Source organism: Mustela erminea, chromosome 5 (genome assembly GCF_009829155.1).
Source record: "Mustela erminea isolate mMusErm1 chromosome 5, mMusErm1.Pri, whole genome shotgun sequence".
NCBI classification, from domain to species: Eukaryota; Metazoa; Chordata; class Mammalia; order Carnivora; family Mustelidae; genus Mustela; species Mustela erminea.
This window is the reverse complement of record NC_045618.1, coordinates 115680101-115704174: the sequence shown is the minus strand read 5'-3', so window position 1 is coordinate 115704174 and position 24074 is coordinate 115680101. Positions and strand designations below refer to the sequence as shown.

The following is a 24074-nucleotide window of genomic DNA, read 5'->3' as shown; positions in this document are numbered from 1 at the left end:
AATATTCATAGTGGCATTTTTCATAACAGCCAAAAAATGAAAGACATCCAAATCTCCACGAGTTGATGAATGGATAAATAAAATGTAGTATATCCATACAATGAACTATTGCATAGCAATAAAAAGAAATGAACTACCAATAAATGTTATAACATGAATGAACCACAAAAACATGCAAAATTAAGAAGCCAATCAATCACAGGGGCGCCTGGGTGGCTCAGTGGGTTAAAGCCTCTGCCTTCGGCTCAGGTCATGATCCCAGGGTCCTGGGATCGAGCCCCACATCAGGCTCTCTGCTCAGCAGGGAACCTGCTTCCTCCTCTCTCTCTGTCTGCCTCTCCGCCTACTTGTGATCTCTGTCTGTTAAATAAATAAAATCTTTAAAAAAAAAAAAAAAAAAGAAAGAAGCCAATCACAAAAGACCATATATTGTATGGTTCCATTTATATGAAATGTCCAAAATAGGCAAATCTATAAAGACAAAACGTAGATTAGTGGTGACTGCCCAGTGTTAAGGTGTTGTGGCAGGGGATGGGAAGTGACTGTAGGATGGGGAGTGACTGTTAATCACTACGGAGTTTCTTTTTGGGGGATAAAAATGTTCTAAAATTAGATAGTGGTGATGATTGCACAACTCTATAAAAATACTAAAATCCATTGATTTGTACACTTTTTTTTTTAAGTGGGTTCCATGTCCAACATGAGGTTTGAACTCAGGACCCTGAGAAGAAGAGTCACATGCTCTACAGACTGGGCCAGCCAGGTACCCTGATCTGTGTACTTTAAATGTCTGAATGTTATTGTATGTAAGTGATACCTCAATAAAACTGCTAAAAGAAAGAAACCAACCAACCAAGGCACAAAGAAGTGACTTACTCCTAGTCACATAAAGTCAGAAATAGCTGCAGAAAACAAATTCAGAGAATTTGACTCCCAAAAGTCTCTTACAGGATAATGTTAACCTGAAGATACCAGCTAAATCTTTCCAATAATAACATTTTGGAAGGATGAACAAGTGGTGACCAACTCAGCAAACAAGAGAAGGCTAAAATCTAGGCCTATGGGGGTGGTAAGCCAAAAATCCAAGAATCAAGTCAATTTGAGCCACAGAGAATGGCAAAGCATTAGGAATGGGAAGCACCAGGTACTTCTGTGAAAGTAAGTACAAGTAGGGGTGAAAACAAGAAGATAAGGTGAAAGCTTCCATAAAGAACACTTAGGACTCTAGACCCTCTCCTTTATACCCCAGGGGTGGCAATGACTCCTTCTCTAACCCCAGAAGAGCAAAAGTTTAAGTCATATAATGGCTGACTCACAGAGGATTTGGATCTAGTAACACCAGGCCTGGCGCAGGGTGGGGGCAAAGTGTCACCTGGAAAAGGGATTATGGGAAAGTGTACATATGGCTTGGTGAAACTACCAACACCTTTCCCCACTCAGCAACCAGAATATAAGCAGAGGGGCTTATACCTCTTGGGCAGAAGACTAGATGATTCATCTCTGGAGAAACTGAGTAGCCTGAGGAAAAAAGAGTTTCAGTTACTGACATGTGACTGTAATCTAAAGGTATTTGATAATAACGCCCAGTGGTCAAAAGCCCTGGCTCTATTTGCTATGTTCTCAACCCATTTCTGAAAATTCAAATTTAAACATGATTTCCTGTATTTTCTAAAATCTCATTAAGCATTATGTTTATAATTAGAATGAAATAAACAATAAACATTATTGAAATAAAGAATGAACAGGGGCACCTGGATGGCTCAGTAGGAAGAACGTGCAACCCTTGATCTTGGGATTGCGAGTTCGAGTCGCGTGCCGGGTGTAGAGGTTACTAAAGAAAATAAATAAACTTAAAAAATTAAGAAAAAAAAAAAAGAATGAGTAAGAGTCTTTAGGAATTCTGAATTCTCACAATAATAAGGACCACAAATCTGGCTTTAAGATTGGTAGCAATTACCGTTTCCTCCCCAACTTTTTATTTTAAGAGTTTTCAAACCCACAGAAAAAGTTTAAAAAAGCATAATGCCAACTGACATTCACAATCGTCAATATTTGCTTTATCACTTTATAATATGGACACCACACACTTTTTTTTCTGCCTGAACACATTTCAAAATTAAGTTGCAGTGATTATGATCCTTCATCTCTAAATGCGTCAGCGTGTACTTCTTAAGAACAAGGACATTCTTCTACATGACCTCATGATTACCACACCCAAGAGCTTTAAAAATGACAGAGTACAATGATACACAGTTCTATTCGAATGTCTCCAATTGTTCCACACATGTCTTTTCAGATGGTGCAAGATTCTGGGTTTTTAGTAAACTAGAACTGCACAACCCATCACCACAAGCGTTGTTAGAAAAACTTCCATCACCTCAAAAAGAAACCTAATACCCTGTAGCAGTCATCCTCAATGTCTCTCAGCCCTAGGCAACCATTAATTTATGTTGTCTCTATTGATTTTTATATTCTGAACATTTCATAAAAATAGAATCTGATGTGATATTTTCCAACTGGCTTTTTTTCACTTAGCATAATGTTCCCAAGATGCATCCATGCATGTACCATGTGTCCTTTGTATTTCTGAAAAATACTCCATTGTAAGGCTATACAATATTTTACTTATTCATTCAATAGTTGATGAGCCCAATCAACTTTTTAAGGTGTCTTTAAATATGAATGGACAGCCAAGGATCTAAACATTTAAGAAAAATATTTCATGTGAAAGACAAAGACCAAATCAAACATTTCAAATAAGGAACTCAGAGGAAAATGAAGAAATATAGGAAGAAGAAAACCTGAGAAATCTTTAATACTCAAAGATAACAGAAGATACTGTATCTCTTATACAAAAACAAAGTTATTTTAAAAGAGAATATTCAGAGGAGACCAAGAATCTCTCATAACTTACAATTATGAAAGGAATAATTAAAAATTCAATAGAAATGTTAGAAGACAAACTTGGGGAAATTTCCTAGAAGGTAAAACAAAAAACACAAAGAGAGAAAATATTTTTCCTAGGAAATCAGAGAATCAATTCAAGGGGGTCCAACATCTAAATAATATGAGTTCTAAAAACAAAAGGGAGGGAAATTTTCATAGAAATATTATGAGAATAATTCTCTTAACTGAAAGATAGATTGAAAGGGTCCACTGGCTTCTAATACTAAAATGGAAGATAGCCCACACTAATGTATACCATCATGAATTTTAAGAACTAAGAATAAAGTGAAGATTCTCCAGAAAGAAAAACAAATGACATGCTCAGTATCAATACTGGAAGCTCTAAGACAGGGAACATTACCTTTGAAGTTCTGAAGGAAAATGATTTTCACCATAAATAGCCATACTCAGCAAAAATATCAGTTCACAGACAGGCAAGCCAATATCTTTTCGGACATGGAGGGTGTCACAAATGAGCTTCCTATGCTCCCTCTCTTAATGTACTCCAAGACAAGGAAGGGAAAAGACATGGAATTTGCAAGACAGAGGATCTACTCCAGAAGAAAGGTGATAGGACTCCCTAGGCTGATGGTGAATGCAGATTCCAGGGTCAGAGCTGGGCAGCAGCTCTGGAAGCAGGATGATGATGGACTCTGTCTGGAAGGGAGGGCTCCAAGGGAAAACAAAAGGAGTAAGTCACCTCACGTGTCTGAACCGGCCAAGAAAAGATATAGGGTTCCATTAAAGAGTCCGGGCTTGAAACAGTTAATAGGTAGATAGAAAACAAAGAAAACAGCTTTTTGGCCACCAATCTGCTTTGTGTGGCTCTTGCCATGTTTTCTCACAAGACTTTCAGAAATAAGTGATTCCCAGCCAAGAAACAAAAGCAGAATCATCCCATTCCCCAGTAGATTCGGGTGAAAACTGGTAATAAAATCAGGTATAACTCCAATAGGAGGCCCCTGCCCCCCACTCACCTGAGTGCTCCCTCTTTCTCTCTCTCCAATAAATAAATAAATCTTTAAAGAAGAACCAGACTGGGTCTAGAAGGCATCACGCTTCATGAGGTGGCACACCTAGTTGGCACCACATATTTAATTAAGCTGCATGAAGACCATGTGTTCTATCCTGTCATGGCCGACAGACATGTTTTAGCAGGGAAATGATTTTTCTCTGTTATTATGCCTCTGCACCAGTAGGCTGGTTCAGTAATAAATGTGAGAGCTTTCGGCTCTACTGCTACTGGGCTTCTGATTTGTGAGGTACTGAATTCCCCCTCCTGTCAGTTCACACATAGCACTGTCCTACAGAACTTTCTGCAGCGACAGAAATACACCCTTAACAACCAAGTATGTAAAATGTGGCTAGGGGGTGCCTGGGTGGCTCAGTTCCTTAAGTCTGCCTTAGGCTCAGGTTATGATCTCGGGAGTCTTGGGATCAGGGTCCCCAGTGAGCGGGGTATCTCCTTGTCCCTTGCCCTTCCCCCTACTTGTGCTCTCTCTTTCTCAAATAAATAAATAAAATTTTAAAAAAGAAAAAAAAAAAGAAAGCAAACAAAAGTACAAATTATTACTCACAAGAAAACAAAAGGCTATATAAGAAAAAAACTGTAGCTTCCTATGTGGTTCAGCTATAAATAATATCAATATAAGTAGATACTAATCTGATAAAAATGAAGATATGGAAGGGGAAAAATATTTGTCTGGGGACGGAAGAATTACAAGAGTACTAAATCATGTCTTCCATTGTAAGAAGTCAAAAGATAATATGAAAAATAATAAAGAGTAATATATGCATGTAATTTAAAAATATAATGGTAATTACCAGGAAGAAATGAAACTGGTTACCATTGAGTGGGAGGAAGACGGAGAACCACTAACTGTTTCTTATAATAAGTCTTACAACACTCTGGTTTTCTAATTACGCATTTGTGTTCATAATAAAAAATTACATTTTCTGAAATGCCTGGCATACAGTAACTGCTCAGAAATATGAAACACAAGAGGGACTCTTACTCTGTTACTTAAGTACCATTTATAAACCACAGACCAGTTATCTTCAGTGAGTCTCTTCTCAGGTACTTCCACCCAACACTTATATTTGAAGATTACAATTACAAGAACAACTATCTTCACAAGCAATGGCTCTTCCATTCTTCAACTACTCTGACAAGAAGTACCTGGTCCTCGGTAAGATTCTCAGCATCCCAGTTGCTGCAACGAAGCAGGAGGGACTTGTCAAGCGGAAAGTTCAAAACCGTCTCAGCAAGTGATTTCAGGCTTAGCCCATTACAGAGCAAATTGTTTCTGCAAGAAATAAGTAAGTTGTGTACCAAAAATGGGCAAAAGAAGAAAAGGCAAATCAAAAAAGACATTTAAATGGCCAATACGGGGTGCCTGGGTGGCTCAGTGGGTTAAGCCTCTGATCATGATCTGGTCATGATCTCAGGGTCCTGGGATCGAGCCCGGCATCTGGCTCTCTGCTCAGCGGGGAGTCTGCTTCCTGCCCCCCCCCCCCCGCTTGTCTCTCTGCCTACTTGTGATCTCTGCAAATAGATAAAAATCTTTAAAAAAATATATATATATATATAAAGAAGAAAATAAATGGCCAATAAGCAGATAGACGGCAGACACTCAAACTCACTAGACATCAAACAAAATAAAATAAAAATTATAAATAATTTGTTTATCAGCCTGCAGATTTAAAAAAACAACTACATCTACTATTGTTGGAGCATGAAGAAGAATCAGTCTAATCTAAAATTCATGAACTGTCCATTTTTACAAGCTTTACAGAAAATAGTTTAACAATAAAGAGCTTTCAAAATTTTGAACATGAAAATTCTCTGATTCACGAATTCCACTTCTAGGAATTTATCCTATGGACAAATGTGCATAAGATGATCTTCACTGCGGCACCACTTATATAGGCGCAAAGAATTGAAAACAACCTAAATGTCCATCAACAAAAGGCTAGTTAAATCTCTCTGCAATTAAATTCCATACAGCTATTAAAAATAAGGATGTGGATGGGGGCGTCTGGGTGGCTGAGTCAGTTAAGCATCTGACTCCTGGATTTGGCTCAGGTCGTGATCTCATGAGTCCTGGGATGAAGACCTGCACTGCCACTGCCCTGCTCAGCGGGCAGTCCACATGCTGATTCTCTCCCTCTGCCCCTGCCCCCCACTCACCTGAGGGCTCCCTCTTTCTCTCTCTCCAATAAATAAATCAATCTTTAAAAAAAATAAGGATGTAGATCTATACTGATATGAAAAGATATCCATGACCGTTAAGTAAAAAGAGACTGTGGGACAAAACATATGTTGTGGTCCCTTTATGTTAATATATATACCACATTCCAGATGTATGTGTGTGAGTCTAGGTATGAGAGAGACAAAGCACAGAGATGACTAGAAAGATACCAATCATATGTTCATGATATTATCTCTGGGTATGGGACTTACGGTGATTATCTATCTTCTTTACATGTTTCTATATTTGCATTGGCTAGTATTCATGTAATTACTTTTCAAATTTGAAAAAATGGTAATGGCATTTTCATTGAGCAGGTGAAGGTACAAAACAACCTAAAAAATCTTTCTGTCCTTCAAATACTTTCTGATTAAAATAGCTGCAGGGTGACAGAAAAAATCAAGTAGTCCAAGGTTTGGAGATTCCAAACAAGAAGTAAATGTGGAATTAGGAACACATTGGTCTACACAAGTGGTGCTAAATTCCTGGCTACCAAGTGAAAGACTAGAAGTTTTAGAGCAGGAGGCTTGGAGGTGGGGTTACGGTAAGCAGGACTCCCTCAGGAACCGTAGGAAATGAAATCATTATAATGATGAAGAAAAGGAAGTCTTTTTCTACAAAAACCAGCAGTAATTGATGGATTTCATTACCCCCAAAAGGCAGCACTGACTAAAAAGTAGAAACAGGTCCAGACATACTTAGGGAAAAATACATAATGTCTTGGTTCGATTAAGTGAAAATTAAGGCTTTGGGAGACATAAAATCTCTTTTGTTTTGTTGGAAACTATAAAAGTAATGAATGCTTATTATTAAAAGTACAGACAACCGAAAAGCATCACAGGTGGAAAGTAAAAGCCTATCACCCCATAATTCCACTCCTTCGGAATACTAACTCTTACAGTAGGCTGTGGCCACTCCAGATCTTTTCTATGCACAGACAGATGGTTAAGGAGGAGGAGATAACATGTTTTTGGCATTTGTTCTGTTTTTTTGCTCTACAACTTGCTTTATTACTTAATATATCAGAGACCTCCATCCATGATGATAAGTATAAATGTACTTATTTCATTCCTCTTAATAGCTGTGTAATTTTTCAAACATGGCTATTCCATAATTCTTGAAATCATTACCCCTGGGGAAGGACAGTACTTAATTTTCAAGCTACTTTATTCCATTTAGGTCATTAGTCCTTTTTTAAACGACATCTATGGAAAGGTTGTGCATTTCTTGAGGATTAATTAAAGACAAGAGGCCATCTTTGCCATTTCAAATTTTCACTAGGAAAGATTCCAAAGTCATATACAACAATCTCTACAGTAAATCATCTCTGATTAACATTTAACACAAAAGATAAAGAGTGAGAGCTGAACACAGCAGTACACTGCACTGTCTCTGTGGGACACACTTAAAGTGCTTCACGTAGTTTAACTCTTGATTTCCTCACACCAATCCTGGGAGGTGAGAACCTAATTATTGCCGCAGAAGGAAGTGAGGAACAGCACTGCACAGCCCACTCCAGAGTCAACTCTTAGCTCCTATACCCACCGCCTCTAACAGCAGAGGGACAGGGGACACCTCTGGGGAAGCGGTGCCTTGGGAGGGTGGGGCAGAGGGAGGCCTGGCGAGAGGTGGCTGCTGGGGTGACGCTCCAAATACTTTCACAGATTTAAAATCCTTTACAGTAAGTATGTCGATGTATTTCTTGAAAACTTGATGCCTACAAGAGTTGTATTTACATAAGCCAAACTACTAAGCTAAAATAAAATTCCATTTTATACTAAAAAAATGACAAGATGAGATTTTAATCAGGCCTTCTCTTACTTTATCAAATCCTCCGAACTTTCAATGTCTGGCATTTGAGGCAGGGAGAGAGGCTACCTCTCGCCACTTTATTAAAATGAGGACACCCACCCACACACATACTCAAGCATATGAAGGTCATTGCCAATCCCTGAAAAACAAGTTAGAATAGAATTTCCATAAGAATAGAATTATTAGTCTGCCACTGTTTTAGCCTAAAGCAGGGTTTGCAAACTCCAGTGTCTATCTGGAGAAGTTGGGGTTACAATGGATGGCAGAGGTGAGGACTGCGGCGATTAAACAGAGCATGAGCATCTAAGGAGGCCAACCTCTCCCCAGCAACCATTTCCATCTAGAACGCCTGACCTCGCTTTGTCAAATCATCTGATTTTTCAAAAGCCCCAAATACAGACTTTTACATTAAGACTTCTGGATTTAAACCAGAAATTCCCAAAAATATCATGGCAGGGGGAGGGGATACGGAAAAAGCAAAAGCAAGGGGAACCTGGGTGGCTCAGTCAGTTGGGTAGCTGCCTTTGGCTCAGGTCATGAGCCCAGGGTCCTGGGATCAAGCCCCATATTGGGCTCCCTGCTCAGCCTGGCTTCCCTCTCCCCTCTGCCTGCTGCTCTGCCTACTTGTGATCTCTCTCTCTCTGTCAAATAAATAAATTAATTAATTTTTTTAAAAAAGAAGCAAAAGCAAAACATGAAGCCCTGATTTAGCCACTGGTACAATCAGTTTTCCAACCTCTAGCTTATGGAGACACCTTATCCACGTTTCCCCTACAAAGACCAATCCTAGGTAACTAAAGTTTCCTCAGAAGTTGGAATATTCCCTCACAAATTCATATGTATCTCAGAAGCCTCTAGGTTTCTGAAATACTCTGGATGCTTCCTTACTATTCTCAGTACTCCAGACATCTTGCTAAGACACTCGCCCTGCAGCTCCAGGAACCCCAGCATTCATACGGACCCTACCTCTGCCTAACAGCTAGGTACCGGAGGTCCAGACACCCCTTAACCACGGGGCCGTAGTCCTGCAGGAGCTTGCTGGCATCTTCTGAACATCCTACTCCAACTTTTAAAATAGTGCCATCTGCCAAAATGTCCAACAAAGTTTTTGGTAGTGTTTTTCCTCCACGGATCAGCTTTGGCAAGCGAACCAAGACACAGAAGCCGCTTGGGGAGGCCATTTGAAGGAGTGACAGAGGACTGGCTTTGCCTTCTGAATTCACCTGCAACAGAAGAAAACAGGGCCACAGGTCATGCCTACCACAGCAGCAAGTACAACATGAAACTGGCAAAAAAACAAAAAACAAAAAACAAAAAACCAGTCTAAGAGGGACATCCTTAACTTCCCAAAGAAAGTGGCTGGCCGAATTTTGGTTCAGATCCAAGGTTGAGCCTATGCTAGCAAATGCAATGGACTCTGTGAAGGTGTAGCCTAAACAAAGGGGCCCCAGCGTGAGCCTGAAATGTGAGCAGCTGTAAAGACTGACACAGAGGACAGCTGGCGGAGTCACGGGAAACATGCTGGTTTTAAAAAGTCTAAATGAGGGACGCCTGGGTGGCTCAGTTGGTTAAGCAGCTGCCTTCGGCTCAGGTCATGATCCCAGCATCCTGGGATCGAGTCCCATGTCGGGCTCCTTGCTCAGCAGGGAGCCTGCTTCTCCCTCTGCCTCTGCCTGCCTCTCTGTCTGCCTGTGCTCACTCTCTCTGACAAATAAATAAATAAAATCTAAAAAAAAAAAAAAAAAAGTCTAAGTGAGAGCAGCAACTGGGTGGCTCAGTGGGTTAAAGCCTCTGCCTTCAGCTCAGGTCATGGTCCCGGGGTCCTGGGATGGAGCCTGCTTCCCTTCCTCTCTCTCTCTGCCTGCCTCTCTGCCTACCTGTGGTCTCTGTCTGTCAAATAAATAAATAAAATCTTAAAAAAAAAAAAGTCTAAGTGAGGCCCGCCTGGGTGGCTTAGTGGTTGAATTTGTGCCTTCCACTCAGGTCCTGATCCCAGGGTGCTGGGATCCAGCCCCTGCTGAGTGGAAAGCCTGCTTCTCCTTCTCCCTTTCCCCCTCCCCCTGCTTGTGCTCCTTCTCTCTGTCAAAAAGATAAATAAAATCTTTAATAAACAAACTAACAAATAAAAGTCTAAGTGAAAAAAGGCTAAAGAGTGGAAAATGACAAACACATACTTTTCATTATCACATGCTATACATTTACCTTGTTACTGATTCAAGATCCAATTTTTGAAAAGAGGTAGAAAATACAGTACTACAAGTAAGTGGGACCTGCCAATATAATAAATCCTGGTAGCACAAAAGTGTTTTCTCAGCATTTTATGATCACAAATGGTGTTCAGGAAGGGGGAAAAAAGGTATATTGAGCATAAGCTAGGATCCTTCTCTCTTAAAGAGTTGAAAATCACTTTATGTATTAATTGATCTAGTTTTAATCTTTTTGAGGTAATAGATAAGTCAGAGGGGAAAAAAGCTGAAAATTAAGAAATTATTCCCAGAAAAATTTACATGCAAAGCTCCCATTAACGCAAGATCCTCTAAAGCTAGCCACAGAACCCAGGTTAAACATCCAAGAAATCCCACCCTTCTCATTTTGGGGGAGAAGAAATTTAGGACCCACAGGTGAAGCAGTTTGCCCACACATGGAGGGGTAATGAGAAAGTTAAGACTAGAACCCCAGTTCCCCAATCCAGAAGGGCGTTCTCAACCAAGATTCATTTGCATCCCCTCCTTTACCCCATGGACATCTGGCAGTGTCTGGAGAAATTTTGGGTTGTCACAAGGTGGGGGATGGGGCACAAGTATCTAGCAGGTAGAGGGCAGACTGCTGTCAGACATCCTACAATGCATGGGACAGCCGCTCACGACAACCAACAGCCTGCCCCAGCTCTCCACAGTGGGGAATGCCGCCCAGGGCACTGTGGTTGCTCTCACTCACGTGCCAACTGCGCCAGGCCCTGCGCCACACGCCACTGCGGCAGGAAGGCATGCAAGTGACGGAACGTGACTGAGGGATTCTAGCCTTACTGGTAGAGTACGATACACACCAGCTCACACCCTCAGAAATGACACAGTAAATACCAAAGGAGTGGTTCAAACAAAGTGTTACAAGTAATCTGAGGGAGGTAGTTCATTGTTGAGGTGACCAAGACCACAGAGAGGAAACGGTCAAGGTCGCAGTGCTGCTGTGAGAAACAAAACTCAGAGGGACCTCATCTTTGACTTCTACTTCACGAAGTAAAACCATGGTTTGACTCATGGAAGGTTTAGGGTTTCCCTTCTCAGGTAATGCTTTAACAGTGAGGTGAGGGCTATTTCCAGATCCTCAAATAAAAGCATGCCCATTTGATTTCTATTGTGTCTATTTCTTAGGGTTTAGTCAAGGCCAAAAAAGACCTACAAGAAACTTGACTACTGGTTCCTGTTCTTTTTTTTTTTTTTTTTCCTTTTTAAAGATGTATTTATTTGAGAGACAGAGAGAGAGAGTGGGGTGGGGGGAAGGGGCAGAGGAAGCAGGAGAGAAAGAAGCAAACTCCACATGTGGAGCCCAACACGGGGACTCGATCTTATGACCTGAACCTAAATCAAGAGTCTGATACTTAACCTACTGAGCCACCCAGGTGTCCCTCCTGGTTCCTATATAACAATTCATCTAGATGTGGCCAAACTGCCTTTTTATTAGTGAATAACTGCCTTCCTCCATATACCAGCTCTCTCCAAGAAAAAGCCACACATCTCTACTTCTGATATTCAGCACTGCTAACTGGACATAACACTCACTGCAAATTCCTAAGCCTGGATATCTGTACATCTTTTCAGTTGGGTTCCATTGTCTAAAATACACTAAGTAACTAGGTAGATAAGTTGTTTTTTTAATATTGTTTCTGGATTATGTTTAAGATCTAACGTATCATATAAAGTTTTCCCACTAAGAATTCAAACGTTTGTGATTCCAATAGGTATCCAATTTATACAGAATGTCTAAGTAGAAGAAGAATGTTTTTAGCAGAGTCAATTTGGCTTAAAGAATAAGATATCTAGGGCACCTGGGTGGCTCACCTAAGTCTCTGCCTTTGGCTCAGGTCATGATCTCAAGGTCCTGGGATTGAGTCCCGCATCAGGCTCTCTGCTCAGCAGGGAGCCTGCTTCCTCCTCTCTCTCTCTGTCTGTCTCTCTGCCTATTTGTGATCTCTCTCTGTCAAATAAATAAAATCTTAAAAAAAAAAAGATATCTAATCTAGTCTTCATTTCTCATTATTTCCCCCTTTTGCTTCCTATGATCTTTTTGCCTTGACATCACTTTCTACTCATGGAAAACAGTGGAAGTCTTGATTTACCAAAGCTATGTTTAATAACAAAAACAAAAGAAATACACTTAAATTTCATTAACATTATTTAATCCAATGGTCTCTGAATTTTTTAAATATTTATTTATTTTAGAGAGAAAGTGCATGCATGCAAGTGGGGAGGAAGGGCACAGGGAGAGAGAGAATCACAAGCACACTCCCCACTGAGCATGAAGCCCTACATGGGGCTCAATCCCAGGACCCTGAGATCATGACCTGGGCCAAAATCAAGAGTTGGACGCTTAACTAATTTTTTTTTTTTTTTAGATTAGTCAACTCATAAAAAATGCTTGGGCATACAAAACATATATGAATACATTTTTTAAAAGATTTTATTTATTTATTTGGCAGAGAGAGTTCACAAATAGGCAGAGAGGCAGGCAGAGAGAGAGGGTAAGCAGGCTCCCTACTGAGCAGAGAGCCCGATTCGGGGCTTGATCCCAGGACCCTGGGATCATGACCTGAGCTGAAGGCAAAGGCTTTAACCCACTGAGCTACCCAGGTGCTCCCTATAAATACATATTTATACATTATACACTTGTAGTACTATAATAACATGTTATAGACATTATGAAATAATACAAAAGTAAAAACTTTTAATGAATGATGCCATCAAGAATTTTAGACAAAATTTCTAATGCTTTTTATGTATTTCAGTGATTCACTTAGCACTGATTTAGAGAGTCTTCTTTCTGAGGGCCAGCGGACAATCCATTTTGGCTTCAGGATTCCAGAGCTGATAAAACTTTTTCTAAAGCGCACAATTCTTTAAATGACCCCACGATGGCAGCAGAGAGTAAAGAATGATTTAGGACCATCTTCTGGGCTTTGAACAGATTAATAAGCATCCTTAGTCCACAGAGTTTATGTATCATTTAAATTAAGACCATGCCTTTGAGACAAGAATGAGTTTGTCCTTTTCAAGTGACAGAATAAAGGCTTAATGAGACTGTCAAGTAATAATTAGAATATGAGGGGGAAAAAACAAAACAGGAAGATCGGAAGAGGACAGGACACAAATCAGAGATGCTGAGAGAAGCCAGAGCATGTAAGTCCTTATAAGTACAGATAAGTAATTAAGACATGTTGGTTCTATTCAGAGCAATGAAAGGGTTTTAAGGAGAGGACTGACACAGTCTGATTTCATTTTTAAAATCTCATTTTGCTTACTATCTGGAGGCGGGATTATAGGTGTACAGGGTCCAAGGAGGGAGGCTGGTCAGGAGGGTTCTACAAAGGTCCAGATGAGAGTCACTTGAGGTTTGGGCTAGGGGGAAGCAGAGGAGATGTAGAGAACTAGAGGGAGCCAACATCTTTTTTGGAGGTAGCCCTAGATAGTATTACTGGAAAGGGGCTGATGATAAGGAAAAGGAAGCAGACCTCCAGTAGGCCTGAAGCCTGAGCCTGCAGAACAATGCTCTTCAAAAATGACCTTCACCACTTCATTCAATATTTGTTGCACTAGTTATTTGCACCTGTTGACAAGGACATCTGTAGCAAGAGACTCTAGAAAAAAACCAGGCAGGAGACAGGGGCCTGAAAGATATTTAACATCTCTATCCCCACCTTCCTAAGAGAAAGACATGTTTTAGCTTCAAAACACGGCAGAAACCTCATTTTCTATAAGTGATTTATGCACAATTGTACATTACCATGGGTAACTCAGGAGAGTCTGGAAACCCATACTTCTACCTCTAGCTGGTAGCATGCTGTGTTATTTCCTATTTCTGCAACCACTTCTCTGAATTTCTATATATTTTGCTATTGAGGAATCCCAGCATACCACAACTGCCTGTTTGTGTCTGACTTTTTTTTTTCTTTTTTAAGATTTTATTTAGTTATTTGAGAAAGAGAGAGGGAGAGCTAGAGAGAGCGAGACAGTACCAGCAGGGTGGGGGTGCAGAGAGAGAGGGGAAGAAGCAAGATCCCCACTGAGCAGGAAGCCCCACTCAGGACTCTATCTCAGAACCCTGGAATCATGACCTGAGCTGAAGGCTGATGTTTAACTGGCCAAGCCACCCATGTGCCCCATGTGTCTGACTTTCAATCCTATCATTTCTGTTGGTTAGCCCTTAGGGGGTTGGATGTTTCCCTGATTTTCATCTTAAAGGTAGAGAAGACCAAGGATAATACAGATTTGGGAAGAAAACTCAAGACTTCTTTTAGGAACGTGTTAAGTTTGAGATGACTATTAGACATCGAAGGGAAGATGTCAAGTAGGCAGGTGGATATAAAAGGCTGGAGTTCTAATTTTGAGAGTCATCAGCATATCAATGATATTTAAAGCTATAAAACAGGCAGCAACCTCTTCGACCACGGCCGCAGCAACATCTTCCTAGAAACATCGCCAAAGGCAAGGGAAGCAAGGGCAAAAATGAACTATTGGGATTTTATCAAGATCAAAAGCTTTTGCACAGGGCGCCTGGGTGGCTCAGTGGGTTAAGCCGCTGCCTTCGGCTCAGGTCATGATCTCAGGGTCCTGAGATCGAGTCCCCCATCGGGCTCTCTGCTCAGCAGGGAGCCTGCTTCTCTCTCTCTCTCTCTACCTGCCTCTCCATCTACTTGTGATCTCTCTCTGTCAAATAAATAAATAAAATCTTAAAAAAAAAAAAAAAAGCTTTTGCACAGCAAAGGAAACAGTTAACAAAACCAAAAGACAATGACAGAATGGGAGAAGATATTTGCAAACGACATATCAGATAAAGGGCTAGTGTCCAAAATCTATAAAGAACTTAGCAAACTCAACACCCAAAGAACAAATAATCCAATCAAGAAATGGGCAGAGGACATGAACAGACATTTCTGCAAAGAAGACATCCAGATGGCCAACAGACACATGAAAAAGTGCTCCAATCACTTGGCATCAGGGAAATACAAATTAAAACCACAATGAGATATTACCTCACACCAGTCAGAATGGCTAAAATTAACAAGTCAGGAATGACAGATGCTGGCAAGGATGTGGAGAAAGAGGAACCCTCCTACACTGTTGGTGGGAATGCAAGCTGGTGCAACCACTCTGGAAAACAGCATGGAGGTTCCTCAAAATGTTGAAAATAGAACTACCCTATGACCCAGCAATTGCACTACTGGGTATTTACCCTAAAGATACAAACGTAATGATCCTAAGGGGCACGTGTACTCGAATGTTTATAGCAGCAATGTCCACAATAGCCAAACTATGGAAAGAACCTAGATGTCCATCAACAGATGAATGGATAAAGAAGATGTGGTATATATACACAATGAAATACTATGCAGCCATCAAAAGAAATGAAATCTTGCCATTTGCGTTGACGTGGATGGAACTAGAGGGTATCATGCTTAGCGAAATAAATCAATCGGAGAAAGACAACTATCATATGATCTCCCTGATATGAGGAAGTAGAGATGCAATGGGGGGGGCGCGTTAAGGGGGTAGGAGAAGAATAAATGAAACAAGATGGGATTGGGAGGGAGACAAACCATAAGTGACTCTTAATCTCACAAAACAAACAGTGTTGCTGGGGGGAGGGGGTTTGGGATAAGGGGGGCGGAGTTATGGACATTGGGGAGGGTATGTGCTACGGTGAGTGCTGTGAAGTGTGTAAACCTGGTGATTCACATACCTGTACCCCGGGGGGATAAAAATATATTATATGTTTATAAAAAATAAAAAATTAAAAAGAAAAAAAAAGCTATAAAACAGATGAGATCACTTAAGAGAAGAATACAGAGAGGACATAAATTAGTGGTCCATGGACACATCCACTGATCCACAGACATGTTTAATATTAATATTATTATTATTATTATTATTTTGGTCTTCACATATTTAAAAACTTGCACCAAAATTTAAAAATTAATAAAGTTCACATTTTTTAAAAATCTATATTCAAAGTTTCTCTCTCTTTTTTTAAAGATTTTATTTATTTATTTGACAGAGAGAGATCACAAGCAGGCAGAGAGGCAGGCAGAGAGAGAGAGAAGGAAGCAGGCTCCCCGCTGAGCAGAGAGCCCGATGCGGCGCTCGATCCCAGGACCCTGAGATCATGACCTGAGCCGAAGGCATCAGCTTAACCCACTGAGCCACCCAGGTGCCCCTCAAAGTTTCTCTTTGAAGAACTGGGCAACCTGGCAACCCTTGGCTTGACCTGCATAACCACTTCCTCATTTCTATAAGGCATGAACTCCTTAGCCAACTGTCATTTTCCAATTACTACTGATGTATACCACTTTTTTTTTTTAAGATTTTATTTATTCACTTGAGAGAATGTGAGTGCATAAATGGGGAGAGGGGCAGAGGGAGAGGCTGACTCCTCTGAGCGCAAAGCCTCCCCCTCACCCCACTTGAGATCATGGCCTGAGCCAAAGTCAGACCCTTAAACTAAGCCACCTAGGTACCCCACCACTGTTTTTCTAATAGAAAGAAATATTTCTAAGGATCCATGTCTCTATTAAAACTAGGAAAATAAAAGATCATAGAGGTCTTGTATTTAAAGAAAAAAAGGAGGGAGCATATTTCTTTATGAAAGTTAAGAGTATCTCTGTATGCTCAAAAATGTGAACAATCACTCCACATCTTCATTTACATTTCCCATCTGGAACTTGTAGGCATATGAGTTTGCAATCCCTGGGCTAGATAGAGAAGGGACCAAGTCTGAGCTGCCTCAACATTCAGGTGCGAGGTAAAAGGGAAATCAGAAGATGAAAAAGAGGAAAGAACGGAATGATAGGAGGCAGGAGAGTGTGAAGACATGAGAACCAGGAAGAATATCTTACATAGGAACTGTGCAGATGCTTTTTGAGAGCTAGAATAACACGAGTCCACATAAGTATCTGCTGGCGTAGAAAACAAGAACTCTGTCAATTTGATCAGTTTCAGTAAGGTAGTCTAGGAGGAGGTCAGATTGAAGTGGTTTGAAGAATTAATGGAGGATAGCAAATTATACCCAAGCGAGTATAAGAAAAAAAAGAGAGCAGACACCAGTGAAACAGAACACAAACATAAAGAAGATCAACAAAAGTGAGAAGTTGGTTCTCTTCAAAGACTAATAAAATTGATAAGCCCAAAGGAGTAATCAAGAAAAAGAGAGAAGCACAAGTGATGTCAAGAATGAAAAGGGAGCCATCCCTACATATCCTTCAGACTGGGGAGAAAAACTGTCTGAAGATATTATAAACAATTTTATGCCCATAATTTTAAAATCTGAAAGCAGCTTTAGAGGAAAAATATAATTTACCAAAACAGACAAGGGCAACTGGCTGGTTCAGTCAAAAGAGCATGCCACTCTTCATCTTGGGGTCAGGAGCTCAAGCCCCACACTGGGTGTAGAGATCACTTACTTATAACTAAATAAACAACTTTTTTTTTTTAAATAAACAACATTTTTTTTAAAAAGGCATGAAGAAACAGAAAATCTAAATAGCTCCAAAAGCATTAAAAAAATGATATCCAAAATTCAAATACTTCCCTAAGCAAACAAAAACAAAAAAACTCCATATGGCTTCCCCAACAGATTCTAACCAAATATTTAAGAAAAAAAGAATGGCGATCTTATACAAACTCTTTCAGAGAATGCAAAAAAAAAAAAAAGAAAAAAAAAAGGAAAGCCTTAACCTGTTGTATGAGATCAGCATGACTTTTTTATCAAAAGGGGACATGTCATTTCTAGAAAAAATAAATTATAAGCCAGTATCACTCATGAACATAGTTTTAAAAAAATCCTCTCAAAAGCATTAGCAAAATGAATTCAGCAATGTATGAAAAGAGTAAGACATCATGACCCAGTTGAATTTACTCCAGAAATAAAAAAATCAATGTATTTCACCACCACCACAGAATAAAGGTGAAAAACTACACAGTCATCTCAAGATGCAGAAAGGGGCACCTGGGTAGCTCCGCTGGTTAAGAGTCAGACTCTTGATCTCAGCTCAGGTCATGAGCTCTGAGTCATGACATTGAGATCCACATGGGGCTCTACACTGAGCAGGTACCCTGCTTGAGGATTCCCTCTCTCTCCCTTTGCCCCTACCCTTAAAAACTGTTTTAAAAAATAATATAAAAGGAAATGCAGAAAAAGCCCTTGATAGAATTCAATAACTATTCATAATAATAATAAATAAAAACCTCCTAAAAAAACAAGAATAGAATGTAGTGTATTTAATCTGGTAAAGGGATCTATAAGCCAACCTATGGCAGATATCATATTCAGTATGAAAATGTTGGAAACTGCCATTTTGAGTCAAGGATGCCCACTATCACCACTTCTCCTAAACATTACACTGTGATCCTAGTCATGGTAAAACAGGAGAGGAAACAAAAAGTTTAAGAACTGGAAAGAAATAAAGTCATTTCTCAAATGATAGAACAGTGTACACAGAAATCCAAAAGACACTATAAGTGAGTAATTTGAATTAATGAGTTTAATAAGGTCCCTTAATAAAAGAGACATACATAAAAATCAACTGCATTTCTTTATACCAGAAACACACAAAATTTTAAAAAGATTTCATTTACAGTAGAATTTTTTAAATCACAGAAAACTATAAATAGATTTTTAGGAGAAATTAAAGTCTAAATAAATATTCTTAGATTAGAAAACTCAATATTATAAGAAGTTACTCCCCACAAAATGATCTATTGATGCAATACAATTTCAATCAAAATATCAAGAAAAATTTTTTGTAGAAACTGAAAAGCAGAAATAAATAAAATAAATAAGGAAATGTAAAGGACCAAGTCTAAGATATTCTGGAAAAAGAACAAGATGACAGGGGCGCCTGTGTGGCTCAGTGGGTTAAAGCCTCTACCTTGGGCTCAGGTCATGATCCCAGGGTCCTGGGATCTAGCCCCGCATCAGGCTCTCTGCTCTGTGGGGAGCCTGCTTCCCCTTCTCTCTCTGCCTGCCTTTCTGCCTACTTGTGGTCTCTGTCTGTCAAATAAATAAATAAAATCTTTAAAAAAAAAAAAAAGAACAAGATGGCAGGAGTCATGATAAAACAATAGTAACTAAGATAGTTTGTGATCATAAGTGCAAGAATAGAACAACAGATTCCTGGAGAGCCCAGAAACAGATCTTATAATCAGACACTTGTTTTGTGGCAAAGTGGCATTGCTGAGCAGTGAAGAAAGGTTTATCTTTTCAATTCATGATACAAAAACAACTGGATATTCATATGGGGAAAAAATGAAACCTGACTCTACCTCACAGCCTCCACACACACATGCACATGCACACGCACATGCATATGCACACATACACACAGAAACACATATCAATTTCAGGTGACCCGTAAATCTAATTGTGCAAGGTTAAAACCACAAATCTCTAAGAAAATAATTTAGGAGAATATCTTTATGACTATGAGTAGGATAAGACTTCTTCTATGCCATACAGAGCTTCTGATTATCAAAAGATAACATTAAAAGAATGTACAGATGGGGCACCTGGATGGCTCAGTCAGTAGAGCATGCGACGCTTGATCTTGGGGTTGTGAGTTTGAGCCCCATGTTAGGTGTAGAGATTACCTAAAAATTAAATCTTAAGAAAAATAATGTAAAGTAAATTCACAGAATGGGAGAAAACATTTAAGGTATACATTTAACTCAAAAAGGATTCATAGCCAGAATATATAAAAAATGACTTTAAATCAGTAAGAAAAAGAATATATAAATATTGCCTTTATATATAATATATAAAATATATTTATATATAAATAAATATATAAATATATTTAAAAATATATCATATATAATGTTATATATTATATATTATAAAAATATATAAAAAGTGCCTTTAAATCAGTAAGAAAAAGACAATTCAAAGAAATAGGGACAAGAGACGAACAGGCACTCCATGAAAGAAGATACCTAAATGATAAATAAAATGTAAAATGATGCTCAATCAAAAAATAAAATAAAATAAATAAAAACTTAAAAAATTGTTTTAAGTTTTTATTTATTTATTCATGAGAGAAAGAGAGAGAGAGAGACACAGAGGCAGAGGGAGAAGCAGGCTCCCCAAGGAGCAAGGAAACTGATATGGGGCTTGATCCTAGGACCTGGGATCATGACCTGAGCAGAAGGCAGATGCCTAACCATCTGAGCCACCCAGGTGCCCCAATAAATAAAAACTTTTTTAGCACAGTGAAGGAAACAATAAACAAAACTAGAAAACAATCTACTGAAGGGAGAAGATACTGGTAAATGACATATCTGCTAAAGGGTTAGTGGGCAAAATATATAAAGAACTTATAATACTCAATGCCATAAAAACGAGTAATCCAATTAAAAAATGGGCAGAAGACATGAATAGATTTTTTTCCAAAGAAGACATCCAGATGGCCAACAGACAGATGAAAGAATGATCAACATCCCTCATCATCAGGGAAATGTAAATCAAAACTACAATGAGATACCACCTTAAACCTGTCAGAATGGCTAAAATCAACAATACCAGAAACAAAAGGTATTGGTGAGGGGGTGGAGAAAGGGGAACCTTCTTGCACTGTGGATGGGAGTGCAAACTGGTGCAGCCACTCTGGAAAACAATATTGATGTCCCTCAAAAAGTTAAAAATAGGGGGCGCCTGGGTGGCTCAGTGGGTTAAGCCTCTGTCTTTGCCTCAGGTCATGATCCCAGGCTCCTGGGATGATCCCCACATCAGGCTCCCTGCAGGGAGCCTGCTTCTCTCTGCCTGCCTCACTGCCTGCCTCTCTGCCTACTTGTGATCTCTCTGTCAAACAAACAAACAAACAAAAAAGTTAAAAATAGAACTACCCTATAATCCAGCAATTATAGTACTCAAAGAATAGAAAAATATTAATCCAAAGGGATACATGCACCCCAATGTTTAAGCAGCATTATCTACAATAGCCAAATTATGGAAACAGGCCAAGGGTCCACTGACTGATGAATGGATAAACATAGATGTGGTGTATATATATATATATATATATATATATATATATATATAATGTAAAATGTATAATGTAAAATATATATATATATATATATATATATATATACACACACACACACACACACACACACAAAGGAATATTACTCAGACATAAGAAAGAATGAAGTCTTGCCATTTGCAACATTTATGGAGCTAAGCAAAATTAGTCACAGAAAGACAATTACCATATGATTTCACTCATATATGGAATTTAAGAAACAACACAAAGTGGGGGAAAAAAAGAGAGAGAGAGAGGCAAACCAAGAAACAAACTCTCACCTATTCAGAATCAGATAGTTACTGGGGGCGGGGAGGCGGGTTGGGGACAGGTTAAATAGGTTATAAGGATTAACAAGTGCACTTGTGATGAGCACCAGGTGTTGTATGGAAGTGTTAAATCACTGCATTATACTCCTAAAACTAATATTACACTGTATGTTAACTGGAATTTAAATTAAAACTCCAAAAAATTTTTTTAAAAAAGAAAGAAAATGCAAGATGGTATAATTAAATAAATATATTGGATTTTTAAAAATCTTTTTTTTTTTAAAGATTTTATTTATTTATTTGCCAGACAGAGATCACAAGTAGGCAGAGAGGCAGGTGGGGGGGGGCGGGGGAGCAGGCCCCCCTGCTGAGCAGAGAGCCGGATGTGGGGCTGAATCCCAGGACCCTGGAATTATGACCTGAGCCCAAGGCAGAGGTTTTAACCCTTTGAGCCACTCAGGTGCCCCTAAAAAACCTTTTTAAAAAGATGCTTAACTTCACTAATAATCAGGAATGTGAAAATTATAAACCACAATGAAATATTACTACACACCCATGGACATGGTTAATATTTAAAAATCTGACAGTACTAAAAAATAAATAAAAATTAAAAATAAATAAAAACCTGACAGTACCAAATGTTGATAAGATATATGACAAAGACAACTTTCATATAGTCTTGGTGGGAGGTTAAATCAGTAGAACTACTACCTTTTTTTTTAAGATTTTATTTATTTATTTGACAAAGAGACAGAAAGAGAAACAGCGAGAGAGGGAACACAAGCAGGGGTAGTGGGAGAGGGAGAAGTAGGCTTCCCGCTGAGCAGGGAGCCCAATGCAAGGCTCAGTCCCAAGATACGACCCAACCCGAGCCAAAGGCAGATGCTTAATGACTCAGCCACCCAGGCGCCCCTGTAGAAGCATTTCTGAAAACAACTGCAACAATGGTTACACTCATATAATACTGATTGGAGGATACATTTAGTGAAAACCACTTTGGCAAACAGCTTGGCATTATCCATATAGGTAAAACATAATACACAATTCTACAATCCAGGACTCCACTCATAGATACATATGCCCAATGGTAATGAGCGCGTATGTTCACTGCGACAGTGCTCCAAATCACAAACAACCCAAATATCCATCAATATTAGAATAGATGAGTAAATCGTGGCATTTTTATACAACAGATTACTATATGGCATAGAACCACAGTCACACACATCATAGGCAAATCTCACAAACATAATGTTGAGCAAAAGAAGATGGACACAAAAGAAGACGTACTTGACTGTTTCATATATATTAAATTTAAAAACCAGGCACATCCAAATTAGAGTGCTTAGGGATGCATGTTTGAGTAATAAAAGCGTAACAAAAAACAAGAATGTGAACACTATGAAATCAGAATAATGACAACCCTTGGGGGATAATGATTACAAGGGGTCATAAGGGGATCTCCTGGGGTACTAGCAATCCTCTATTTCCTGACCTAGTTTCTAGTTACACAGCTGTTCTCCTCAGATAAATCATTTAGCTATTTTTGTTTCAGGCATTTTTCTTGATATGTTTTATTTCACAAAAAAGGTTAAGAAAAAAAGACTTAAGGGGCAAGTTAAACAGACGATAAAAAACTAAATAAAGCCAAAGGGGACTATAAAAGAGACCTAAAGAAATTGTGCAGAATGAATCCAGAGGGATGACAATTATGTTAACTATAAAAGAGAGAGGTGCCTGGCTGGCTCAGTGTCTGCCTTCAGCTCGGGTCAAGATCCCAGGGTCCTACAATCGAGCCCCGCATCAGGCTCCCTGCTCAGCACAGAGTCTGCTTGGGATTCTCTCTCTCCCTCTGCTCCTTCCCCATTTCTAAAAAAAAGAAAGAAAGAAAAAAGAAAAGGTAAAACAGGGAATGAATGACTCTTCCTAAAGCTTTTCTGTGGCCGCAATCAGAAAAGCAATCACAGCTGAGGGAGATGTGGCCTCCAGCAGGAGCTCGGTACTTACCCAAAGCCAAAAGGAAGTAGGTTTAGGATTACTTGCCACTTTCACTTATCCCTGCCTCTGCTACAGTCACCAACCAACTGCTGTCACTAACTACTCCACTCAGACTAACCTGCTGCTGCACGGATGCTTCCATTTAGTTAGAAAATCAAGGTGTCGGGCAAGAGTGAATTTTCCTCATCTACTAAAGCTCACTGTTCAGCAATGGTTTCATCTGTTATTGTTGGTGTAAATATTTCTAAAATGATATAGTTTCTTATATAGAATACACCAAAAGTATCCAATCCTTCCCTGGTTGCCCAAGGTCATTGGTAGAAACAACTACTATTATCGCTGATACAACGAAATACCCTCCAGTAGCCAAGGTATGAGGTCTTGTGTGACCACGAAGCCTTGCCCACGCTGCCACGTGTCCCCTTGGTCATCACTGCACTGGCACCTGCTAGGCCTCCCACCATGCTCTGACCTGATTTTGTGGCAGCTCTTCTGCTTAGGGCCTCTGCTGAT

The 24074-nt window shown here is 39.4% G+C and overlaps 1 protein-coding gene across 2 annotated transcripts in view; it reads right to left on the bottom strand.

Moving 5' to 3' along the window:
* Positions 1–24074, bottom strand: part of EXD2 (exonuclease 3'-5' domain containing 2) — a 57540-nt gene that overhangs the window by 18996 nt on the left and 14470 nt on the right. For both annotated transcript variants that reach the window (XM_032344592.1, XM_032344593.1), the window contains 2 exons: positions 8976–9232; positions 5126–5252 (listed from right to left, as the gene is read on the bottom strand). In XM_032344592.1, coding sequence (XP_032200483.1) covers positions 5126–5252; positions 8976–9232 — 384 coding nt within the window. The remainder of the gene's footprint in view (positions 1–5125; positions 5253–8975; positions 9233–24074) is intronic.